The sequence below is a fragment of the Diachasmimorpha longicaudata genome, chromosome 5 (genome assembly GCF_034640455.1).
Source record: "Diachasmimorpha longicaudata isolate KC_UGA_2023 chromosome 5, iyDiaLong2, whole genome shotgun sequence".
Classification (NCBI taxonomy): domain Eukaryota; kingdom Metazoa; phylum Arthropoda; class Insecta; order Hymenoptera; family Braconidae; genus Diachasmimorpha; species Diachasmimorpha longicaudata.
Window position 1 is genome coordinate 3998861 of NC_087229.1, and position 18552 is coordinate 4017412.

General features: G+C 43.4%; 3 protein-coding genes across 12 annotated transcripts in view; 2 read left to right on the plus strand and 1 right to left on the minus strand.

The window, feature by feature from the left end:
- The window catches only part of LOC135162406 (transcriptional activator cubitus interruptus-like), a 61756-nt gene extending 52847 nt beyond the window's left edge, over window positions 1-8909 (plus strand). For all 5 annotated transcript variants that reach the window (XM_064120827.1, XM_064120828.1, XM_064120829.1 and 2 more), the window contains 4 exons: window positions 101-190; window positions 2742-2936; window positions 4222-5048; window positions 5307-8909. In XM_064120827.1, coding sequence (XP_063976897.1) covers window positions 101-190; window positions 2742-2936; window positions 4222-5048; window positions 5307-7733 — 3539 coding nt within the window. In that variant the 3' untranslated portion in view covers window positions 7734-8909. The remainder of the gene's footprint in view (window positions 1-100; window positions 191-2741; window positions 2937-4221; window positions 5049-5306) is intronic.
- Window positions 8910-9763: 854 nt separating this feature from the next.
- On the minus strand, window positions 9764-17085 carry LOC135162407 (cingulin-like protein 1). Of its 6 annotated transcripts, none has more exons than XM_064120836.1 (10): window positions 16946-17085; window positions 16511-16630; window positions 14673-14894; window positions 13556-14086; window positions 13191-13401; window positions 11684-13098; window positions 11264-11547; window positions 11096-11213; window positions 10018-10968; window positions 9764-9952 (listed from the first exon to the last, which is right to left on the minus strand). In XM_064120836.1, exons 3-10 carry the CDS (start codon window positions 14829-14831, stop codon window positions 9908-9910), a joined length of 3714 nt encoding a protein of 1237 aa, XP_063976906.1. In that variant the 5' UTR covers window positions 14832-14894; window positions 16511-16630; window positions 16946-17085; the 3' UTR covers window positions 9764-9907. The 6 variants fall into 6 exon arrangements, with proteins under 6 accessions (XP_063976906.1, XP_063976907.1, XP_063976905.1 ...); XM_064120837.1 differs by lacking the exons at window positions 16511-16630; window positions 16946-17085 and adding an exon at window positions 15964-15997 and having other exon boundaries at window positions 10018-10514; window positions 10671-10968; XM_064120835.1 differs by lacking the exons at window positions 16511-16630; window positions 16946-17085 and adding an exon at window positions 16038-16179.
- Window positions 16264-18249, plus strand: LOC135162417 (chymotrypsin-2-like). The gene is made up of 5 exons (XM_064120851.1): window positions 16264-16650; window positions 16719-16799; window positions 16971-17293; window positions 17455-17718; window positions 17969-18249. Exons 2-5 carry the CDS (start codon window positions 16745-16747, stop codon window positions 18107-18109), a joined length of 783 nt encoding a protein of 260 aa, XP_063976921.1. The 5' UTR covers window positions 16264-16650; window positions 16719-16744; the 3' UTR covers window positions 18110-18249.
- Window positions 18250-18552: the final 303 nt, after the last annotated feature.

Consider the following 18552-nt stretch of genomic DNA (forward strand, 5'->3'; position numbering starts at 1 on the left):
GGTTGGAAGAGCCCGCATATCCGCCGGATGATTAAGAATGGGGTGAAGTGGCGTTTTTGTTCTACATCCGTTTATTCAGGATTTTTTTTTATTATTCCAGGACTGGGTGGATTGGGGCCAGAGTACCTGCTGCATCCTGCTGGCCCTGCTAGCACTCTCGCATCGTCTGAATTTCCGTTCTCCATTGACGGTGAGTGAAAATATTTTCATTTCAGAATTTTAGCTTCTGTGTGAGGGCTCAATTTCCTGGGCAGGGGGTGGATTTGGGGATAAATGTCCCTGAACCTTATTTGTTGAGAATTGAATTTCCTGTAAACTTTGTTCTATGACTCTTTCTCATAAACCTCCTTCTTATCGAGATAAAGGCGCTTGAACGATCTAGAGGAATTCCAATTTTTATCAGCAGTCCACAAAAATTTCCACCAACATTCTTTGACAACATCGTCATCATTCATTGACACCAGACCAGTAAAAGTGGTGAAGAAGTTCTGGTCGTGAAATAAACCACAGGGAGGTCTTGCTCCCCCTGGGGTAAACGAAATCGCCTCTGCGGTTTCGACATTTTAAGCGTCGATTTGCCTCCTTGACCGCAGCCCCGACTGTTAAAACGTAATACGCTAACCACTCGATGTATAAAGACTAAGGGGGAGGGGGAGAGGGTGCAGAGGGTGAGGGTGAAGGTATTCAAGATGCGGCTCTGATCATCAGAGTCTTCTGTTTCATTCAGAAACTGGAAGAAGGGGATAAGGCGATTGGCAACGTGATACAGATCGCGATTTTTTTTCAGTCGAGTTAATCGGGAGCGAAGAGTCTCAGGTGTATTGTGTTACTAACACGAATTTCATGTTAACAAAGTGGCCATTTTACCTGTACTGCCGGATAAAAATTCTGAAGGGGTTAATTCAATCATCAGTTCATTGCTGATAATTTTTTTTTTGCCTTTCGATGAAGGCTTTCGATTTTTTTTTTCACTGAACGACGATTTTTGGTAATCATTTCGCGTGAAATTTAATTCTCACGTTTTATCAATTCTACATCAGCTGTTTTGGTTGAAAAAAAAATTCCAAACACTTTCCTAAATACCCCAGCACTTTGGAAACCCCTAATAAACAATCAACAATCGAAAGCAACCCATCATCCCCCCCAGAATTCCATCCTTACACTGTGTCCCCCTCGATGTGAATCTTCCGACCCCAGCGAGACGATATCGACACTGAGATAGGCTAATGCGCGACCATGAGACTCTCCAAGACAATATCTCCTTGTCCGCACACCCATAAAACCCCATCGAAATTCAAATGCACGGAGCAGAAAAAAAACAAGAACGACAAAAAAAAAGTACCTCTTCGTCTTCTTCCTCTCACCCTGTTCCTCCCCTCTCCGGACTTCCCTGAGTGAGGTGGGAGTAAATTCAGCATTCAGCACCTCCCAAACAGCACAAACCACAGCTATATGACCAAGTGGTTCATGAAGAAATGAAAATAAAACGAAAGACCGAGGTTGAAAGTAAATTAATTAAAATGCGGCAATTTTATTTTTAATTTTTTTCTTATGACGAGAAATTGAGTAACAGTTTAATCTAAACTTCCATTCGGGAACTAATTAAATTTCATATTTTAAAATCCCTTTCTCCCTGCCTCTTCAAAATTAAATATCATGATGCCATGAATTCACATCTAGTTTCACTGCGCAGATCTCCCTGGGACCATCTAGTCGCTAATCTATCACATTCAGAGGATTGACCCCTATATCACCCCAAAAATATATTCAATGCTGATTGTCTATATAAAATACATCGTTTTCACAAGGCAAATTAAAAAATAATAATGAAAGGAGTGAAAGTTCTTTTTTTTTACCTCCTCGGTACTGAAAAAAAAGGACTGAATAAAACAAGGGAACAAGACCAATCGAATGTGAAGGGATGAGGGGGATGAGGGGGATGAGGTGGCTCGTTAGCCGCCACCATGCGCGCATAATTGAATCGACTCGGAGCGACACGACCTCATTAACACCTTTACCTCGAGCTGACTACAGGTTGTCTCACGTTTCCAACTACTCTTCCCCCCTCCCCCTTCCCTCCTGCTCCTTTTTTTTTTCGATAGGATGAGCTAACATTCACGTGCCTACCAGCTCCGAGTTTATCACTCTCTGGTGTAGTTTAATCGTCGATAATCGGGGGTAACAGATCTTAATTATTGATCGGTGGAGTTTTAGAAATGATTGGGAGGATTTTTTCGGTGGGTGGGAAGTGGTGGGTTTTTCAGATGGAGATGGGATCGGGATTGCGGGGATTTGCATGTCTCAATTCGTGGGATGGAATGATGCATATTCATGGGATCTGGGAATTATGGGGGGAGGAGTTTTTTTGGTGGGTTTCGAGGGGATTCTGATGAGGGAAAAATGAACTGATTTTTTATATGAACCCAGTTATTAATGAGATAGTTCAGTAGTCTTTAAATATATTAGGAAATAGGAGTGCAAAAATAGCAAAGTGCAGAGGAAAGAGAAATTTAATTAAATGACAAAAATTCGAATGAAATCAGGGCATGGAAAAATGAAAGGGGGCTCTCGCTAAAAAAATTATTTGTTTTCCTTTGGGTTTTAGTCTCAACATTCCCAAAAATTATTCATCACCTGCAGATTATCAGGAACTTTTTTCATTCTGATTTAATAAGAATAATTCTTAAGACATCTCTATATTTATTTCTATTTCATTGACGATTCAATTTTATTAATTACAGCTTCATCGAGACTGGGTAGTCCACGAGCCTCGGCAATCCGGGCGAGTCGAAAACGTGCCCTCAGTAGTTCTCCATACTCCGATCGTTTCGATATTGACAGCATGATTCGCTTCAGCCCCAACAGTTTAGCAACGGCAATTGTCAATGGCTCACGAAGTAGCAGTGCCAGTGGCAGTTACGGTCACTTATCCGCAGGTAAATATAAATCACCACTCCCTCATTACCATAATTTATTTCTCTCCCCCCACCACCCCCCTACCCGCTCCCCTCCCTTACTACATCCCACCCTCTTCTTCAACACTGACGACACCTCGCGACATTAACGAGTTTTCGTTCAACTGTTGAATCGTAAAATGAGTTACCGAACGCACGAGAGGGTTTTAACTCTTTCTCGAGTCCTCTGGAATCTCGTGCCATGCGACTCTAATAATACTCCCCCTTCCAGAAGCCAAGCCAGGGCCTTTGGTGTCTTTTACGATTGCGGGGCGGGGGGGGAGAGAGAATGGGGCAGATCACCTCTGGTATCGACTTCCGGTTTATCCAGCCACTAAAATTTTGCCGTTCATTTCTTTGTCGGGTCGTCAACCCTCGGGATGTCATATTTAGAGTGAATTTATGACGAGAATAGACTGCGGGATTTTATTCAAAATTATTGTCCAATAGAAAATGATAATGGGATTGAATTGAATAATTTCCACCGGAATTAAAAAAAAAAATTAAATTTCAATGTGAATTTTTTTTAAAAATTGTCAGCAACAAATTTCTCGGCAGTTGGCAAACCCCTTTGTGATTGACCGCTTCTCTTCTCTCACTCAGCACCTATTGTTTGAATAATAAATTCGTAGATAATATCCAACTCATTCCAATGCACTAGACAAACTTCCTACCGCGAATCCCCACTGCATCCCAATCATTCCACCAATCCCACAACTATACAATTAGCCGAGCATTCCAATCGATGATAAAACTCTGTCATAACACCTATTCTGCGAATGAGATTTGAATAAATATCGACGAGGGCGGGCGATTGTTCATTAATCAAATATCAAGTATCGTTTTGTCGATGGAGATAAAAATTGATGCCATACTCTTGAGATCTTCATTGTGCCGCATTCTACTTGTTTAAACTGTTATGACTAGATTATTGCGAACACTAATATGGTTGTCCTGTGTGGGCTACGTGACCGGTGTTCATAATCCAATTACGTTTTCCCGTTGGAGATTGAGTAGGGAGGATTCAAGTCAAGAGATGAATGGAAATTAATGAGGAGGAATAATTTCCGCGTCATTTTCTTTGTTTTTCTCTTCCGCATTTCTAACTGCTTTGTTAACTCTTACAAAATCCGATCCGAATGAATAAAATTATTTTGAAAACACTTTGCAGAATTTTCTCGTGGATTTAAATAATTATAACAATTTACTGATGGCAAATAAATGTTCTTTTCGAATGTTCATCTAATGCGAAAATTTTCTTCTCCAGCAATGTCTCCAGCACTGGGTATGCATCCAGGAATGGCACCGCACTTGCAGCAGCTTCAGGCGCACTTTCTCCGGAGTGCAGCAGCAGCAGCTCTCCTCCCGCACCCCCTGCAGCCCTCGCCCCCTCCTCCACACCCTCACAGTCACCCGCATACACACGGCCTGACACCGCACAGTCAGTTATTCTCGGTCCCCCACTCATCGGCATCAACAATAGGCCCTCACGACGGAGGTCTTCCTCCTAAGACGGATCCCACCGAGACCTGCAGAAGGGTCTCAGAGTCCTCCAGCCGGTCGATAGCCGCCGAGGCAGATACGTCCTCCCGAAGGCACACTAAGGTCAAAAGGGAGCCGGCGACAACAACGACGACACCAACAACAACAGCTGTCACTCATCCCCAAGGGCTGAGCCCCAGTGAGGATCTGAGGGATGAACCCGGTGATTTCATTGAGACCAATTGTCACTGGCGGGAGTGCGGATTAGAGTTTCCAACGCAAGACGATCTCGTCAAACACATCAACAATGATCACATTCACGCCAATAAGAAGAGCTTCGTCTGTGGCTGGGAGGAGTGCTCCAGAGAGGAAAAACCCTTCAAGGCGCAATACATGTTGGTGGTGCACATGAGGAGGCATACGGGTGAGAAACCTCACAAGTGCACTTTCGAAGGGTGTTTCAAGGCGTACTCTAGGCTAGAGAACCTGAAGACGCATTTAAGATCACACACTGGGGAGAAACCGTACACCTGCGAGTATCCTGGCTGCAGTAAGGCGTTCAGCAATGCCAGCGACCGGGCGAAACATCAGAATAGGACGCACTCTAATGAGGTAAGAAATGGGAATTCATTCAAGTCTTGTTTCAGTTGTTTATTTAATTTTTTGAAAATTCAACCAGTTTTTCGGCAGTTTTCGTTCTGGGTTTTATGCATTTAATGCCTCTCTACATTTTGAATTTTGTGATCAGTCGAGTGTTTTTAAATATTCAAAATTCTTTTCACCCTTTGACTCGTGCTGTTCATTCCTCATAAAAATTCCCTCCCAAAATAAGGGCTTCGCCCAGTTAATAATCTTTATCCTTCTCTCCAGAAACCTTATGTCTGCAAAGCCCCAGGCTGCACAAAGCGCTACACCGATCCCTCGTCCCTTCGTAAACACGTGAAGACAGTTCACGGTGCGGAATTCTATGCGAATAAAAAGCACAAGGGCGGTGGTGATGGGGGTGGTAGCGATGAGGCTGGAGCAGGTGGTAATTCCCCGAGTCGAAGTGAGGATCTTCATCCGAAAACGCCGAGTCTCTCCTCACCATCTGTGAAATCCGAATCAGAGGCGAACAGTCCCCCAGGTATGATTCAACAGCAAGGAAGTCCTTTAGTCGGTGGCTGCACCGACGAAATTGGTATGACAGTTGACGGAGTAATGCTCGCAGAGGATAACTGGGTGGAGGAGTCGGACGACCTCGACATTGCGGACCTCCCAGTGGCCCTCAGGGCCATGGTGGGAGGAATTGACACTCAACAGGCACCTCCACCCTCGAGAAATCGAATGAAGGGACGACTCAGTGCTAAGCCTGTTCCCTCGATGAATGTTGGAGGCAGGGGGAGGGCCGTTGGGCCCCCGGGCAATATTGGTGAGCTCAACCGGAGAATCACTGATTTGAAGATGGAGGGCAGTAGACAGACTAGTCTGTCTGATCTTCAACTGAGGCTTCAGCCCTTGAGTGAACCTAGGAGGGACTCCAGCAGCACTGTCAGCACTTATTATGGCAGCATGAGGTCCACTGATTTTGGAAGTAGGAGAAGCAGTCAGGCAAGTGCTGTCTCCACTGCCCGAATCGGACCTGCTGGACCTGGCAGCTTCTACGATCCCATCAGCCCTGGGACCTCTAGAAGGAGCAGCCAGATGAGCACTTTCTCAGGGAGAAATAACCAAGTCCAGGGACAGTACAACACCAACAACCTTGTCGTGCAGACGCAGAACATGTCCATTCAGGGAGTTCAAAGCGGGACAAACGAATGGATCCCATCCACAGGGCTCCCCCAACCCTCTGGAGACAGGCGAATGTCAGAACCGACTAGGGGATACCAGAGCCAACGAATTTCACCACCTGTTCCACCTAGACCGAGATCAGCACAGTTGCCTGAGTTGCATCCCAATCAAGAGGTTGTCCTCGATGAAGTGGGGGAGGGGGAGATGGTAGAGAACAAGCTTGTCATTCCTGATGAGATGATGCAGTACCTGAATGAGGTGCAAGCGGGAGGTAACCAAGTCAGCTATCGAGGCAGTCCTCTTCCCATCTGTCAATCCCCAATCTGCACCAATCCCCTGCACTACCAACGCCAGCAGCAGTCCTGCACCTTCTCCCCTCACCCATCTCACCCTCCGCCATCACAACCGTGCTACCAGCCCCCTCAAAATCCCCCTCAAAACCCCTGCCACAACTACCAAGTCCCCTCTCCCTCGTACTCCCACTGTCCCTCGTCCCGAATGTCCCAGACCTCCAACTACTATCCCCAGACCAACTGCCCACAGATGCAGCAGTCTCCAGCGAGCCAAGTTATGTCTCCAGGATCTCACTACGCACCTAGTCACATCAGCGATCAGCCAATGACATCACCAGCAGCAGGTGCTCTACCCCCTCAACTCAATTCTCAAATTAATTCCACCAATCTTCAGCAGAATTCAGCACAAATGTCCAGGAATTGTCCTCAACAATTGAATTACTACCAAAATTACAATTGCATAGGACAATTGGGCAGCAATTGCAATGGCCAGAGTCATCAGGGTCAGCCCTGCCTGCAGATGAGAAACTGTAATTTATCTCATTGTCAGCCAAGGGCTGGAGGACATGTGGGAAATGCGTGTGCACCAGGACAAAATCAATGTCCCAGGAATCCTGTGAACGAGGGAATGTCCTCGAGGATGGTGCCAGCTGATGGGGGAATGAATGGCATGTGTCAGGCCGCCAATCAGCACTGCACTGTTAAGGCTCAGGGTCAGAATGGCCTTTGCCAGGTGAACTGCGCACATCCAGGCGTCAATACAGCCAGGAATCCAGTTCAGAATACCAAGTGCTCACGCCAGAATAACTGTCGATTGCAAAGTTGCAGCTGCCAAGGCTCTCAGGGACACCAAGCACCGCAGGGCCAGCAGGGACAGAATAATCAGTTCTCGAATCCTCAGGGATGTAATTGCCAGTGGAATTATCAGCACGAGTGCTACAATGGCCATGGCATGGAGATTCAGTGCAGGGATATCAGCCAGTCGCAGCAGGGCTCACCCATGAAGCCACCTGGCATGCAACAGGACTCCTACAGGCGGACTCTTGCTTACGTTCAACAGTTGGAAAAGTGGTCTGGTAATGCTCAGGGACATGAGACCAATGTCTCCAGCTCGACACATCCACTTTCACTACCACAGCCACTACCGGCTAGCTCCAACATGGTGGTAAATGATATGACTTCTTCGTTGAGTTCTCTTTTGGAGGAGAACAGATATCTGCAGATGATACAGTGAGGCACAAGGGGAATCGGTGGTGTTCAATTTTGGGTGGAGTAGAATTTACGAGAGAGGAGAAATTTTTGGGAGTTATTGATAAAATTTTTAAAAAGATATTTTGCGAATATCTTTGTAGCTAATGTGATTTTTAAAAATATTTTTACACTTCGAGGACTGGCGAAGAAGTGTCTGGAGTTTTTAAATAATGATTTCTACAATTCTGCCTTTTTATAAAGTTAAAAGACAATTTAATGTAAATTTTTATTCGTCAAAAATTAGATCTCGAGATAATGAAAATAATTTTTTGAGAGACGGTAGAAAAATATATTTGGACTTTTAAGAGAATAATTATTTCTAAAAGGTTCATCCAACAATTTGTAAAAATATATTTTCACTACCTCTTGGTGGCTCACGTGCCTTTTAACACTCCCAGTGCCTTCAACTTAATTTATTACCTATCATTAACAATGATAAAGTGACAGCAGTTAACGACTGATGGGGATACGTTGATTAATACTCAATAATCTAGGATTTAATGATTGCGTAATTTTCCGTAGGACGTAATGATATTTTTTTTTTCTCAATGGAAAAAATAAATCGAGATTATTTCGAGCTCAGTGAAGAGTGTACGATGTACGCTGTGATAACAGAAGAAAAAAGATACAAATTTATTATATTAATGTAGGATTTTTTAGTGATAGATAATGCGTAATCGATGCAGTTAATGATGCATTTATCATAATTAGGTGATTAGACCTGAGATTTTGAGAAAATTATAGACTATTAATTATTCATTTTAGATCAGAAAGAAAGGCCAATACTAATTTTTAAGAACTCTGTAGATAGTGTGAATGACTCTCATCTCATTTATTCTTGATCTCTTAATTCACGAGATTGATTACCCCAATGTACTTAGCCAGCGGGGGGTTGCAAACGGCAAAACTAACTAATGTACATGATTGTTCATCGTTAGTACGTCATTGTACATGTATTGATTTTGTTTGTAACCCCGTGGGTAATTAAAAATCATCATATCAGTTTTACCCATGATGTTGGCTGGAAAAAAAAATAGAGAATCAACTTTTTTAATTTAACTGTAGCTAGTTTTGTAAGAAATCTTTTGTAGATCACGAATATAAAGGTTTGCTCGTTTGTACATAATCATCGAATACAATAAAATAAAAATTGTGATTACTTCCCGCTCCAATTTATTACCCGACACCTAACGGGGGGTGGAGAGGAGGCAGCGTGAATGAAAATTGAAAACCCCAGGAAAAATCAAAGGGTAGTGGCACACCCCCATGGGATCTCGGCGCAGGGACCGCGTTTCGACTACTCCCATGATTTTTAAGTTTAATTTCCCTAGATTTTTCTAGGGTAATGAATGAAACTTAACGTAAATAAAGAGAATTTAATTCTCCTTCGAACAGGCTTCGTTTCATTCCTTGATGTTAATGAGGAAGACGTAGAAATTTTCTTAATAAGCGGGCGAACATTGCAGGAGTACTAACATTGGGGTGCGCCTCTGCAGGAGTGTATCGTTTTTTGCCAAAATAGTGGATAAGTTTACCTCGGGATGTTGTGCGCGGCCGTGTGTACCGTGTGCTGCGCCCGTGGCACACAGAGGTCGTTACTTATAGATATCCTCCAGACGTGCGGGTTTCACCTGTAGCACTCAGAGGTCGTTAGTTACAGAAAACCTGTAGGCATACGGGTTTCGCCTGTGACACACAGAAGTCGCTATTTATGTTGGATTTTGAACTATTCATTTTAAATGTTTCGTTAATTTCTTATTTATTTATTTTTAAATAAATCATTTCGGTAGATCGATTGCTATTTCGGATGATTGTTGTCGAAATAGTATTATTAATTAATGAACTTTTCGGGAGAAGATTTCATACTTGACGTGTCGGTTTAAGCGACAGTCAATAGTGGATTAAATCAATAGCTCATTGAGATGATCAACCATTACTAATTAATTGAAAATCTTCGATTGTGCCTGAGTTAGAGACTTGGAAGTGCTAATTTTTTTCTTTTCGCCTCTTAACTTCTTCAATTTTTGTTACGACTGACAATTTCTCAAGATTATTGTACACCTTTTGTCGATTTTTTTTCTCATCAATTTTATTTAATTCTCCTGCTGAAACATTTTATCAAGGTACAAAAATGGTTTTATCTGGGGTGGAAGTAGCTTATGGTGATTCTGGGCTTTCTGTCTGTTCCGGTGTCTCACATTCCTGGAAATTAATGGAAAAGTGATCGTAAAAATTTTGTACAACGTGATGAAAATAATAATAATCACCTCTCCAAGATGCGGATTGGTGGGAATCCTCACAGTTGGTAGAACATCGGGCATGGGTGGTGGGGCAGGAATTTCCCCATAAGCTTCATGCAATTCTTCTAATCGTGTGTTCAAAGCAGATCCTCTCCGACTCGTTGCGTTCATCTTCTTCATGAGCCAGTCTGCCTGCTCCTCTAGCCTCTTCAGTCTGGCATCACGAGCAGCTAGGACCTCCTCCGAGCTTCTGTTGTTCCTCGAAGATGACGCCGAAGATCCGTCCACTGAATTCCCATCGATTTTCACCCCCAAATCTGTTTTATCGTCTTCCCTCACAATTTCTGCGGTGGTTTTCAATTTTTCTTCCGCCCCAGCTGGTTCCTGCGTTTCTCCGAGGTCCAGGGAACTTCTTGAAGTACTTTCCAATGTTCTCGATCCACTCGGGGACCCGAAGAGAGACCCCTGAAGGTCGCTGTTGGGCCCCACAATCAGAGGATCACTGAACTGTACAGTTTTACCGGCTTGTGGAAAAGGCCCAATCGAGAAAACAGAGATGAGATTAGATGGGTCTCCTGGGGTCTTATCAGTGTCTTCGGGTGCTGAATGTTGATTTGGTGGTGTGGATGAGTGATCTTGGGTGACGTCTTCGTGTTGAAGATTTGTTGTCTCTTCATTACCTGATATTTTCGCTTCTTCCTTTGGTGTTGATGAAGGGGGCGACATAGGTCCAGTTGATGACACCCTTTTTGTATCGTCGCCGCTCTGATTGTCCTCGGTCTGGATAAGGTTCTGGATGACATTCGCCAAGGCCTTATCCAGGGGGTTATCAGGACTCTTCGAGGACTCGGCAGAGGAGCCCTCCGATGTTTCTGGCGTTGGCGTTCGTGGGTCTGGCGACTCTGTTTTTGGGTCCGATATCTCGGTGTCCGTTGGCTGCTCGGACTCGGTGTCTGGAGTTGGCGCCCTTGGACTCTCCTTTATGAAAAGATGATTCATTTGAGGGGAAATCTTTCGAAAGTATATGCGAAAAAACAACTTTCACACCACACTCTAATTGAATTATTTTGACTCATTAAATTTATGACTTAAATTCACGCGATACCTTTCTAGTCCTTCGGCGTGGACCTGTACGCACCCTCTCCTCAGCCTCCCCCTCCTCGTCGTCCGAGTCATCGCATCGATCGTCACTGAAACCACTCTCAGCACTAGAAGCGCAATTTCTGCGATTACTGACATTTCCCCTTTCCAATCCTCAAAAAAAAATATTCACCTGTTGTTGAACGAATCGTGCGCGAGAGCCTTCCTGGCAGCGAACTCCCTCCTGAGGTTCTTCCACTCGATCTCAGTATTCGTATTCTTCTGCCTCGCGGACTCCCACTTCTCCCGGCAGTATTCCAACTCCTGCTTCAATTCCTGAAGCATCTTTCGCTTTTGTTGAAGCTCGTAACGCAAGATTTTTTCGTGAGTGTGAAGCTGCTGGTGTTGGGCCTGCATTCGACCGACGACATTCCACGTCTTGCTCAGCTCATCAGATACTGTTGACAACCGTTTTTCCTGGACAAACGACGTGCAATCAATTGTTATTAATGTTTTCTTTACCATATTGTCCGGAAGAGTAACCTTTTAGACGAAGCGGGTCCAAAACGCCTTCTTTCCACACATTGTGTTAGACAAAATTACCAGTAATTACCTGTTCCCCCAGTTTACTCTCCAAATGCGAATTCAACTGCTTCATCCTCCCCATCTCCTTCTCCAGATGTTTCTTCTCCAAGATGAGCTCCTTCAGTCGAATATAGGTCTTGCTAACAGATATGACAAGCCTGGGTCCAGTGGGTGTATCCACTGATTTGTAGCAGCTGTTAGGATCGTTGTACAACGTCGTAGAAGACGTCGAGGCTGACGAGCCAGCGGCATGGCAGCTGAGTAACTCAGTCAGGACTTTCCAGACCTTGGGTAGATTGTTTGCTATGCTCTCCTCCTGTGCATCGTCCTCCTTCTTCTCCGTGCTTCCTTCAGTCGATTTGGACTTCTCACGTCCCTCCACCTGTTCCACAAGATCCAGCAGGAGTTTGGGAAGGGCTGCAGCCTCCGTGCCCTCCTCACGTGCCATATCGCATATCAAGTCGTGATTCTCCTGCAGCAGCTGCGTCAGTCTATCAAGATCCATATCCGCGGAGGAGGCGCTCAACAGCATCTGCGAGAACAAGCTGTTGATGAGTGACATCTGGTTCTGCAGGTCCCTGCAGTCCGCCTTAGTCAACCCCAGCTGGGACTCGAGATTCGATACTTCCGTGTCCTGTGCGTCGATCTTCTCCTCGGCCTTTTTCAGCTCCTCCTCCAGTGACTCCTTCTCTTTCACCAGACCCTTGAGCCTGTGCCGAGTGCTCACAAGGTCCTTTGCGGCCGTATCCTTCACCTCCACCAGAACCCTCATCCTTTCATCGTAGAGGGCCTTCAATCGCCGGATGTCCTCGACCTGATGGTCGTGCTCAGTCCTCAAGTCCTCGCTGATTTCGATCTTGAATTTTTCGTCCCCGAGTCTAGCCAGAATTTGGGACAACGTGTTCTTCAGTCGATTCATCTGATGCTCTCGAGTCTCGAAGGTCTCTCTATTCGATTTTGCTATCGTCTGCAGGGTTTCGATTCTGTGAGCGTTAATCTCCGGCTCGCACTCCAAGTGGTAACGCAAGTCGTCAATCTTCTCGATCTGAAGTCTAATGCAGCTGCGCAGTTCGTCCGAGACCTTCAGTACGTCAGTGAGTCGTTGTGCATCTTTTTGAATAGAGTTCGGTTCCGGCCATTCGCACACAGATTTCACATCTTCTAGGGAAACGGTCGTGGTGCCGATCGAAAAGGTCTCGCTCTTTTGAGACGCCTTTTCGGATTGCGTCTTTAGGAGGTCCAGGACCTTTGAGGTCTCAGAATGTGCTTCCTTCTCGGCATCCAACTCCTTCCGGAGACGCTCCATTTCGGAGGAGACTGCTGCTATCGCACGCTGACGCGCTTCCCGTTTCACGCAGAGATCTTTCTTGAACTCGTCCAGACTTGGTCGTTCAACTGAGTCCTCTTCGGTTGAGGTTTCTGGGGAGAAATTGAAAGGATTCTCTAGGAAATAAATCTATTTGTTTTCTAGCTGATGCTAGGAGATGTCTGATAGTAGAAAATCACTTTTGAAATTACAAGAATTGACAACTCACCAGCATCGGAATTTTTAATGCTCTTAAAACTCGAAATGATATCGTTCAGTCTTTGAATTTCTTTGAGAGACTCCTCTAGCTGGCCTTCCTGAGGCCTCACCACCTCATCAGTCTGAATAGAATTTTCTCGCACCATTCCTTCCAGGTCTCCAACCTGTCTGACAGTCTCTCCCGAAGTCTCTCGCATTGATTTAAAATAATCTTTCGATACCTTAAAGAAGAAAAACTTCAATCGTAGACTCATAAAAGGAATTTTTCAAAAGAAATTCTAATTCAACTCTACAATTGAAATTCATTTTCCGTGAACAGGACAAAATAAATAATCGTAAAATGTCTCCAAATAGTTCCTAATCCACTTTACAAACCTCGCAGTCCCTTCTGGCCCTCTCCAGTTCCCTCCTCAGCCTCTTGTTAGCCTCCTTAGTCTCCACCTGTTCCTCCCTGAGTCTCCTGACCTCCCTGAGGAGTCCATCACACCTGTCCTCCTCTCTCCCTCCCCTCAACTCACTCTCCAACACCCTAATCCTCTCCACAGCTCTCTGATACTCCCTCCTGACGTACTCCTCGTCCCCCCTGTCCTTCTTCTTCACCGATCTCCAGTCATCTCCAACGATCCGCCCTGTGCACTGACACTGCCCCCCGATCACGCTCTCAACAACCTCAATCCTCCTCTTCAGGTCATCATCACACTTCTTCGCACTGGCATCTCTCTCCTTGTTCAGTTCCAGGTATAGTCCCTCCAGCTGTCCCAGAAGGGCACTGTGAGCGGCTGCCAATTGCTGATTGGCAGCCGCCAGGCAGGATACTGTCCTCGTCAACTCCACTGCCTCCTGGTGAACAGGCACACCGGGGCCGTATTCCGATTGCCAGCCAGTCATTTGTGTTGCGTAAGCCAACTAGAATAATTAAAAATAGGGGAAAAATTCAGTCCTTGCACTTATGAGATCTTGACAGATCTCGATTAGTCCAGAGATATGAGACTGATTGCCAGAGGATTGAGATCCTCTCGGGGCGGGAGACGCGAAAACACTAAATGAATTGGCCCAGGGGCTGGGGAGATTGCGCTGGGCAACAACGAGCCAGACACGTGATACAAAATCCACGAATTTTCGTTGCTCTGACTCAGCATTCCTCGGAGAACTGAGGAATAGAATTTTTATTTGGAATTCAGCCAATTTATTGGTATTGGTCGAAATTTTTACGAACTGTAAGATTTTCACGGTGGTGACATTGAATCGGTCTGAGAGGAGACTTCAGGAAGGCCTCGGGAGGCTGTCGAAGGTTGACGGATTATGGTGGGGGTTGACGCCACCATTCGTCATCCCTGAGACTGTCCTGTGGTCCGGACTCTTTTGGAAATGAGGCTTTTGATAGGGAATATTTTTTTCAGTATTCGACTGATTAATAATTATTTTTTTTGCAAATTTTGAAGGAATTTTTAACAGTATTAAGGTAAAATTTACTGCAAGGTGACTTTCTCACTTGATTCTGCGGATTCGATGCAACTGAACAGTGTGAGGAGGCTTGAGAGGCTCTGGAGGTTCGCGGGAAACCCTGGAAAGGCCCGCCAGGGCCAAAGGGCGATGGCAATGGTGGAGGCTCGTAGTCTCTCTGGTTGTGGAGACTGTGTCCCATACCCATGGCTTCTTCGCAAAAATTATGAGTCGTTCGGTCGTTTAGGAATTTTATATTGTTGACGATTCTCTGAAAACAAGGATATGTCATAGTTTCTTAATTTTTATGTCACGAACGTGTGTTATGGTTGCAAACTCAATTTCAGATCGATTATTTATGCAGATCAAGTTCCACTGATCAAAGGGCAAAACAGAAATGAGTAAAATTCCTGCGAGGAACAAGAAAAATGGAATCAAATTAAATATTTAAAGAATCGTCCAATAGAAAAAGCATGTTAAATAGAATTGTTTTGTGAATTTGTTTATTTTCGGGAAATTTGTGAATTGAGATGTCATAAGTGTTTTACGTTGTAGAATGAGAGAAAACGACGATTTAGACAAGTCTTGTAAAGTGTTATTTTGGGGATTGAAAAGGCATCCAACTACGTGTAATGCTCTACTTGGCTGGTTTATACCCCTTTGGATATTGGCAAGAGAAATGCTCTTTGTCAGAAGCACATTTCGTCAGATTTCAGTTGAATTACACCATTATTTATCTTACTCGAGATCATCGCAATTAAATCCCCCAATCATTATCAGCGATTCAGCTCTCTACTTCATAGAAACTCCAGACAGAAAGCTAAATGGACGGAATTGAAGTGCGCGGTTTAAGATGGAAATTGTCTTGAAAGGTGGATGACACGTGGAAGATGAGAAAAAATGGCTATAAATAACCGAATGCGTGATTTAAAATTTTTATAAATATAGCACAGTTGGTATGAACAAAGAAAATGTAAATATCTTCTTGAAATACCGAACTGTTTCATTGTTACATTTTCTTTTTTTGTAAATTTCTGGGAATTTAAAAGACAAGAAAAATAAAAAAACTTGTTTTGGTGATCAACAAAATTCAGACAACAAGAAAATGTTTCTAACACAAACAAACAATACTTTTTCACTTCTTTCCCGAGGTTTGTTTTTTTTTCCTACGAAAATACTCTCAATTTATACTTATGATTTTTACTGATTTTTGTTTGTGTTAAGCGCGATGATTATTGTCACTAAAAAAATATCTGATTCATTCATAAAAATCTCGTCTGAATTTCGTGGAACAGAATGGCGGAAAAATTGGAATAACTCCACCGAATTTGAACTGACACCAACATAGATGATGATAAACCGTAATTAGACACATGTGATCACAATTAATACACAAGAATGAGCTGAAACTCACAGAAATCGATATTTAAAACAGCGAAACGCATTTAACGCGTAAAAATTGGTGCTCTTCGAGAGTCGTACGTAGACACCTTCCTGGATGTCGGCCAATTCGCCTCCAGCTTTCTAAGCATTACTCTATAAATAGATTGGGAGCCTCAACCCTGTGGCTGAGAAACGTGCGCCGGGACTCGCTGGGCTGGTACACAAGCTCTTCTAGGCATTTCGACAGGCAATCATTGATGACTGCTGAGGAATGGGAGCAGTCGGACAATTAAAATCAGAACTGATGATATAATTAAACTAGATGGTCCTCGAGACAAACAAGTAATGTTTTCGAAGACATGTTAAAGTGTTCATCCGTCCGGAAGTTGTCAGGTTTTCTTACGGAGAACTTTATAAATTTGCAAGTTTTCTATCACAATTCTTTCTTTCGGATGTAGTTAAAAGGGTTTTATGGGACGAGTGATCTGAAGATTAATGTCTTACTCTTTGTCATGGCTCATTGCACAAATTTCAGGGAAGTCCCATCTTGAAAAATTATGATTGCTGGCGATCAAGAAGTTAATGCCCCTGGATCGAGAGTCTGCTCGGACTAATCTCGAACACCTGCAATAATTTGCCAATAAGTAAACATTGACGATGTCGTAATCGCAATCGCAATTTTTTCAGGTCAATCCGGATTTTTTTCAGTCAGACATCTGCCTTACCCGGAGTCTCATTATGTCTTCATCTCACCAAATTTTATGGACGAATATATTTGTAATAATTTTTTCAGGTAAGTTTGATGATGGAAAATATTGAGAGTTATGTTTTATCGTCTTCGTAGAAGGGAAACCTAACTTTCGTAGCAAAGTGGGAAAGCGAGATACTTTGATTTATGTCGGAGTCGATTTTTTGAGAAATAATAGATCAATGATATACCTTTGTACTATAATTTTTTTCGCAGCCGTGACAGCACGCGCCCCTCAGCGCATAGTCAACGGTAATCATGCAGCATCTGGAGAGTTTCCATTCATCGTCTCCCTGAGATTCGATTTCCGAGACAATAAACATATCTGCGGTGGTTCCATAATAAGTCCCAAGCACATTCTGACGGCAGCCCATTGTGTCGATTGGCTTTATCCTGAGGATATAATTGTTGTCAGTGGAACAAATCGCCAAAACGACAGAAATGCAGTTTTCAGTCGAGTTCACAAGATCGTGAAACATCCAGGTTTCGTAAGGAAGACCGGAGCATCGCGAATCCAGAATGATCTCGCTGTTCTCACTGTTGAGTTATTTTTTTCATCGCTATCAGTCCCGCACACGAAGACACTAAAAAGAAAAATTTAGCGAACTAAAAATTTAATAATTTTTGCTCGCATTTGCTAGACTTGGTATTTAACTTTTTTCCACCTATTAACGATTTTCTCCTCAATGTTTATTCTCAGTTGAAGGAGTCTCTGAACCTTGACGGCTATTTGCAAGATGCGATTAATTTACCCACCAAATCCTGGACTCCTGACACAATTGCCACCGTAGCTGGATGGGGATATATATATTCACTGACAAGTCCAGATTATTCTAAAGATGTCCCCAATGATCTGAGTAAATTGCAAGTGACGATTATCACCCATGAAGAGTGTGCGAAAAAACGAGCTGAACCTTTTGAATATCAGATTTGCGCCACAAGACCTAATGCCACCATATGCCAGGTACAATCAATTGGAATCGATTGGATTGGTTTTGATTTTAGACATTATCAAAAATTAGCCTCCGGTCCGATGTATGTGGATTTTTAAAAGTTTTCGATATATGAACATCTGATTTTATTTATCGTTTGAGATATTGTCCTGATGAGAATAAATAGCATCTCACTTATAGCACATTTTATTATTATGTATTTCTTGTGAGCTTCACATTTTTAGGCTCGTGGGAGTTATATTTTTCATTCGTTTCTTATAGGGTGACAGTGGAGGGCCTCTCGTCGTCAATAATACCCTCATTGGTGTTGTTTCCACCACAAGCTGCTTGTTGGGTTCCTACTCTGGCTATATGGATACATATTACTTCAGAAAATTTATTAAGGAGGCGATGGAAGATTGAATAACGTCATCAACTGGAGTTCCTTGAATATATGTAAATTCAAAATTAATTGAGCCCTTTGCATTCAATAAATGAATTTGAAAAATGAAAACTCAAATATTGTACTCTTCTGGCTGATTGTAATAAAGCCGAATCTCTGAACCTCAATATTTTTAATTTACCTGTCATTACTTGTAGCCCTGATCGTTTCTGTCTCTGTCACTATTTTTCTATCTCAATTTTTAAACTGCAGACGTATATGTGTGGTTTACCACGTCGTTATTGACATATCAGTTGTTGACACGGACTGTAAAGATCTCATCGAGTTCAACCTCGAACCTACCTTGACGAAAGTCTATTTTTGGTCTTAATTTAGGATCTTTCGTTTTGTTAGTAAAAAATAAACAAAGCTTTATAACGGATTACACTTGAGTCAATATCTTCATACATTAATTAACATCCCC

Bases quoted from the DNA above. Each gene is read 5' to 3' on its own strand.
- LOC135162407 (XM_064120831.1), bottom strand. The intron at 13,099-13,190 runs GTGAGTTGTCAA...TTTATTTCCTAG, and splicing joins CATTAAAAATTCCGATGCTG to AGAATCCTTTCAATTTCTCC. The intron at 11,548-11,683 runs GTAATTACTGGT...TCGTTTGTCCAG, and splicing joins AGAGTAAACTGGGGGAACAG to GAAAAACGGTTGTCAACAGT.
- LOC135162417 (XM_064120851.1), top strand. From the start codon at position 16,745: ATGTCTTCATCTCACCAAATTTTATGGACGAATATATTTGTAATAATT. The intron at 16,800-16,970 runs GTAAGTTTGATG...TTTTTTTCGCAG, and splicing joins ATTTGTAATAATTTTTTCAG to CCGTGACAGCACGCGCCCCT. The intron at 17,719-17,968 runs GTACAATCAATT...CGTTTCTTATAG, and splicing joins CTAATGCCACCATATGCCAG to GGTGACAGTGGAGGGCCTCT.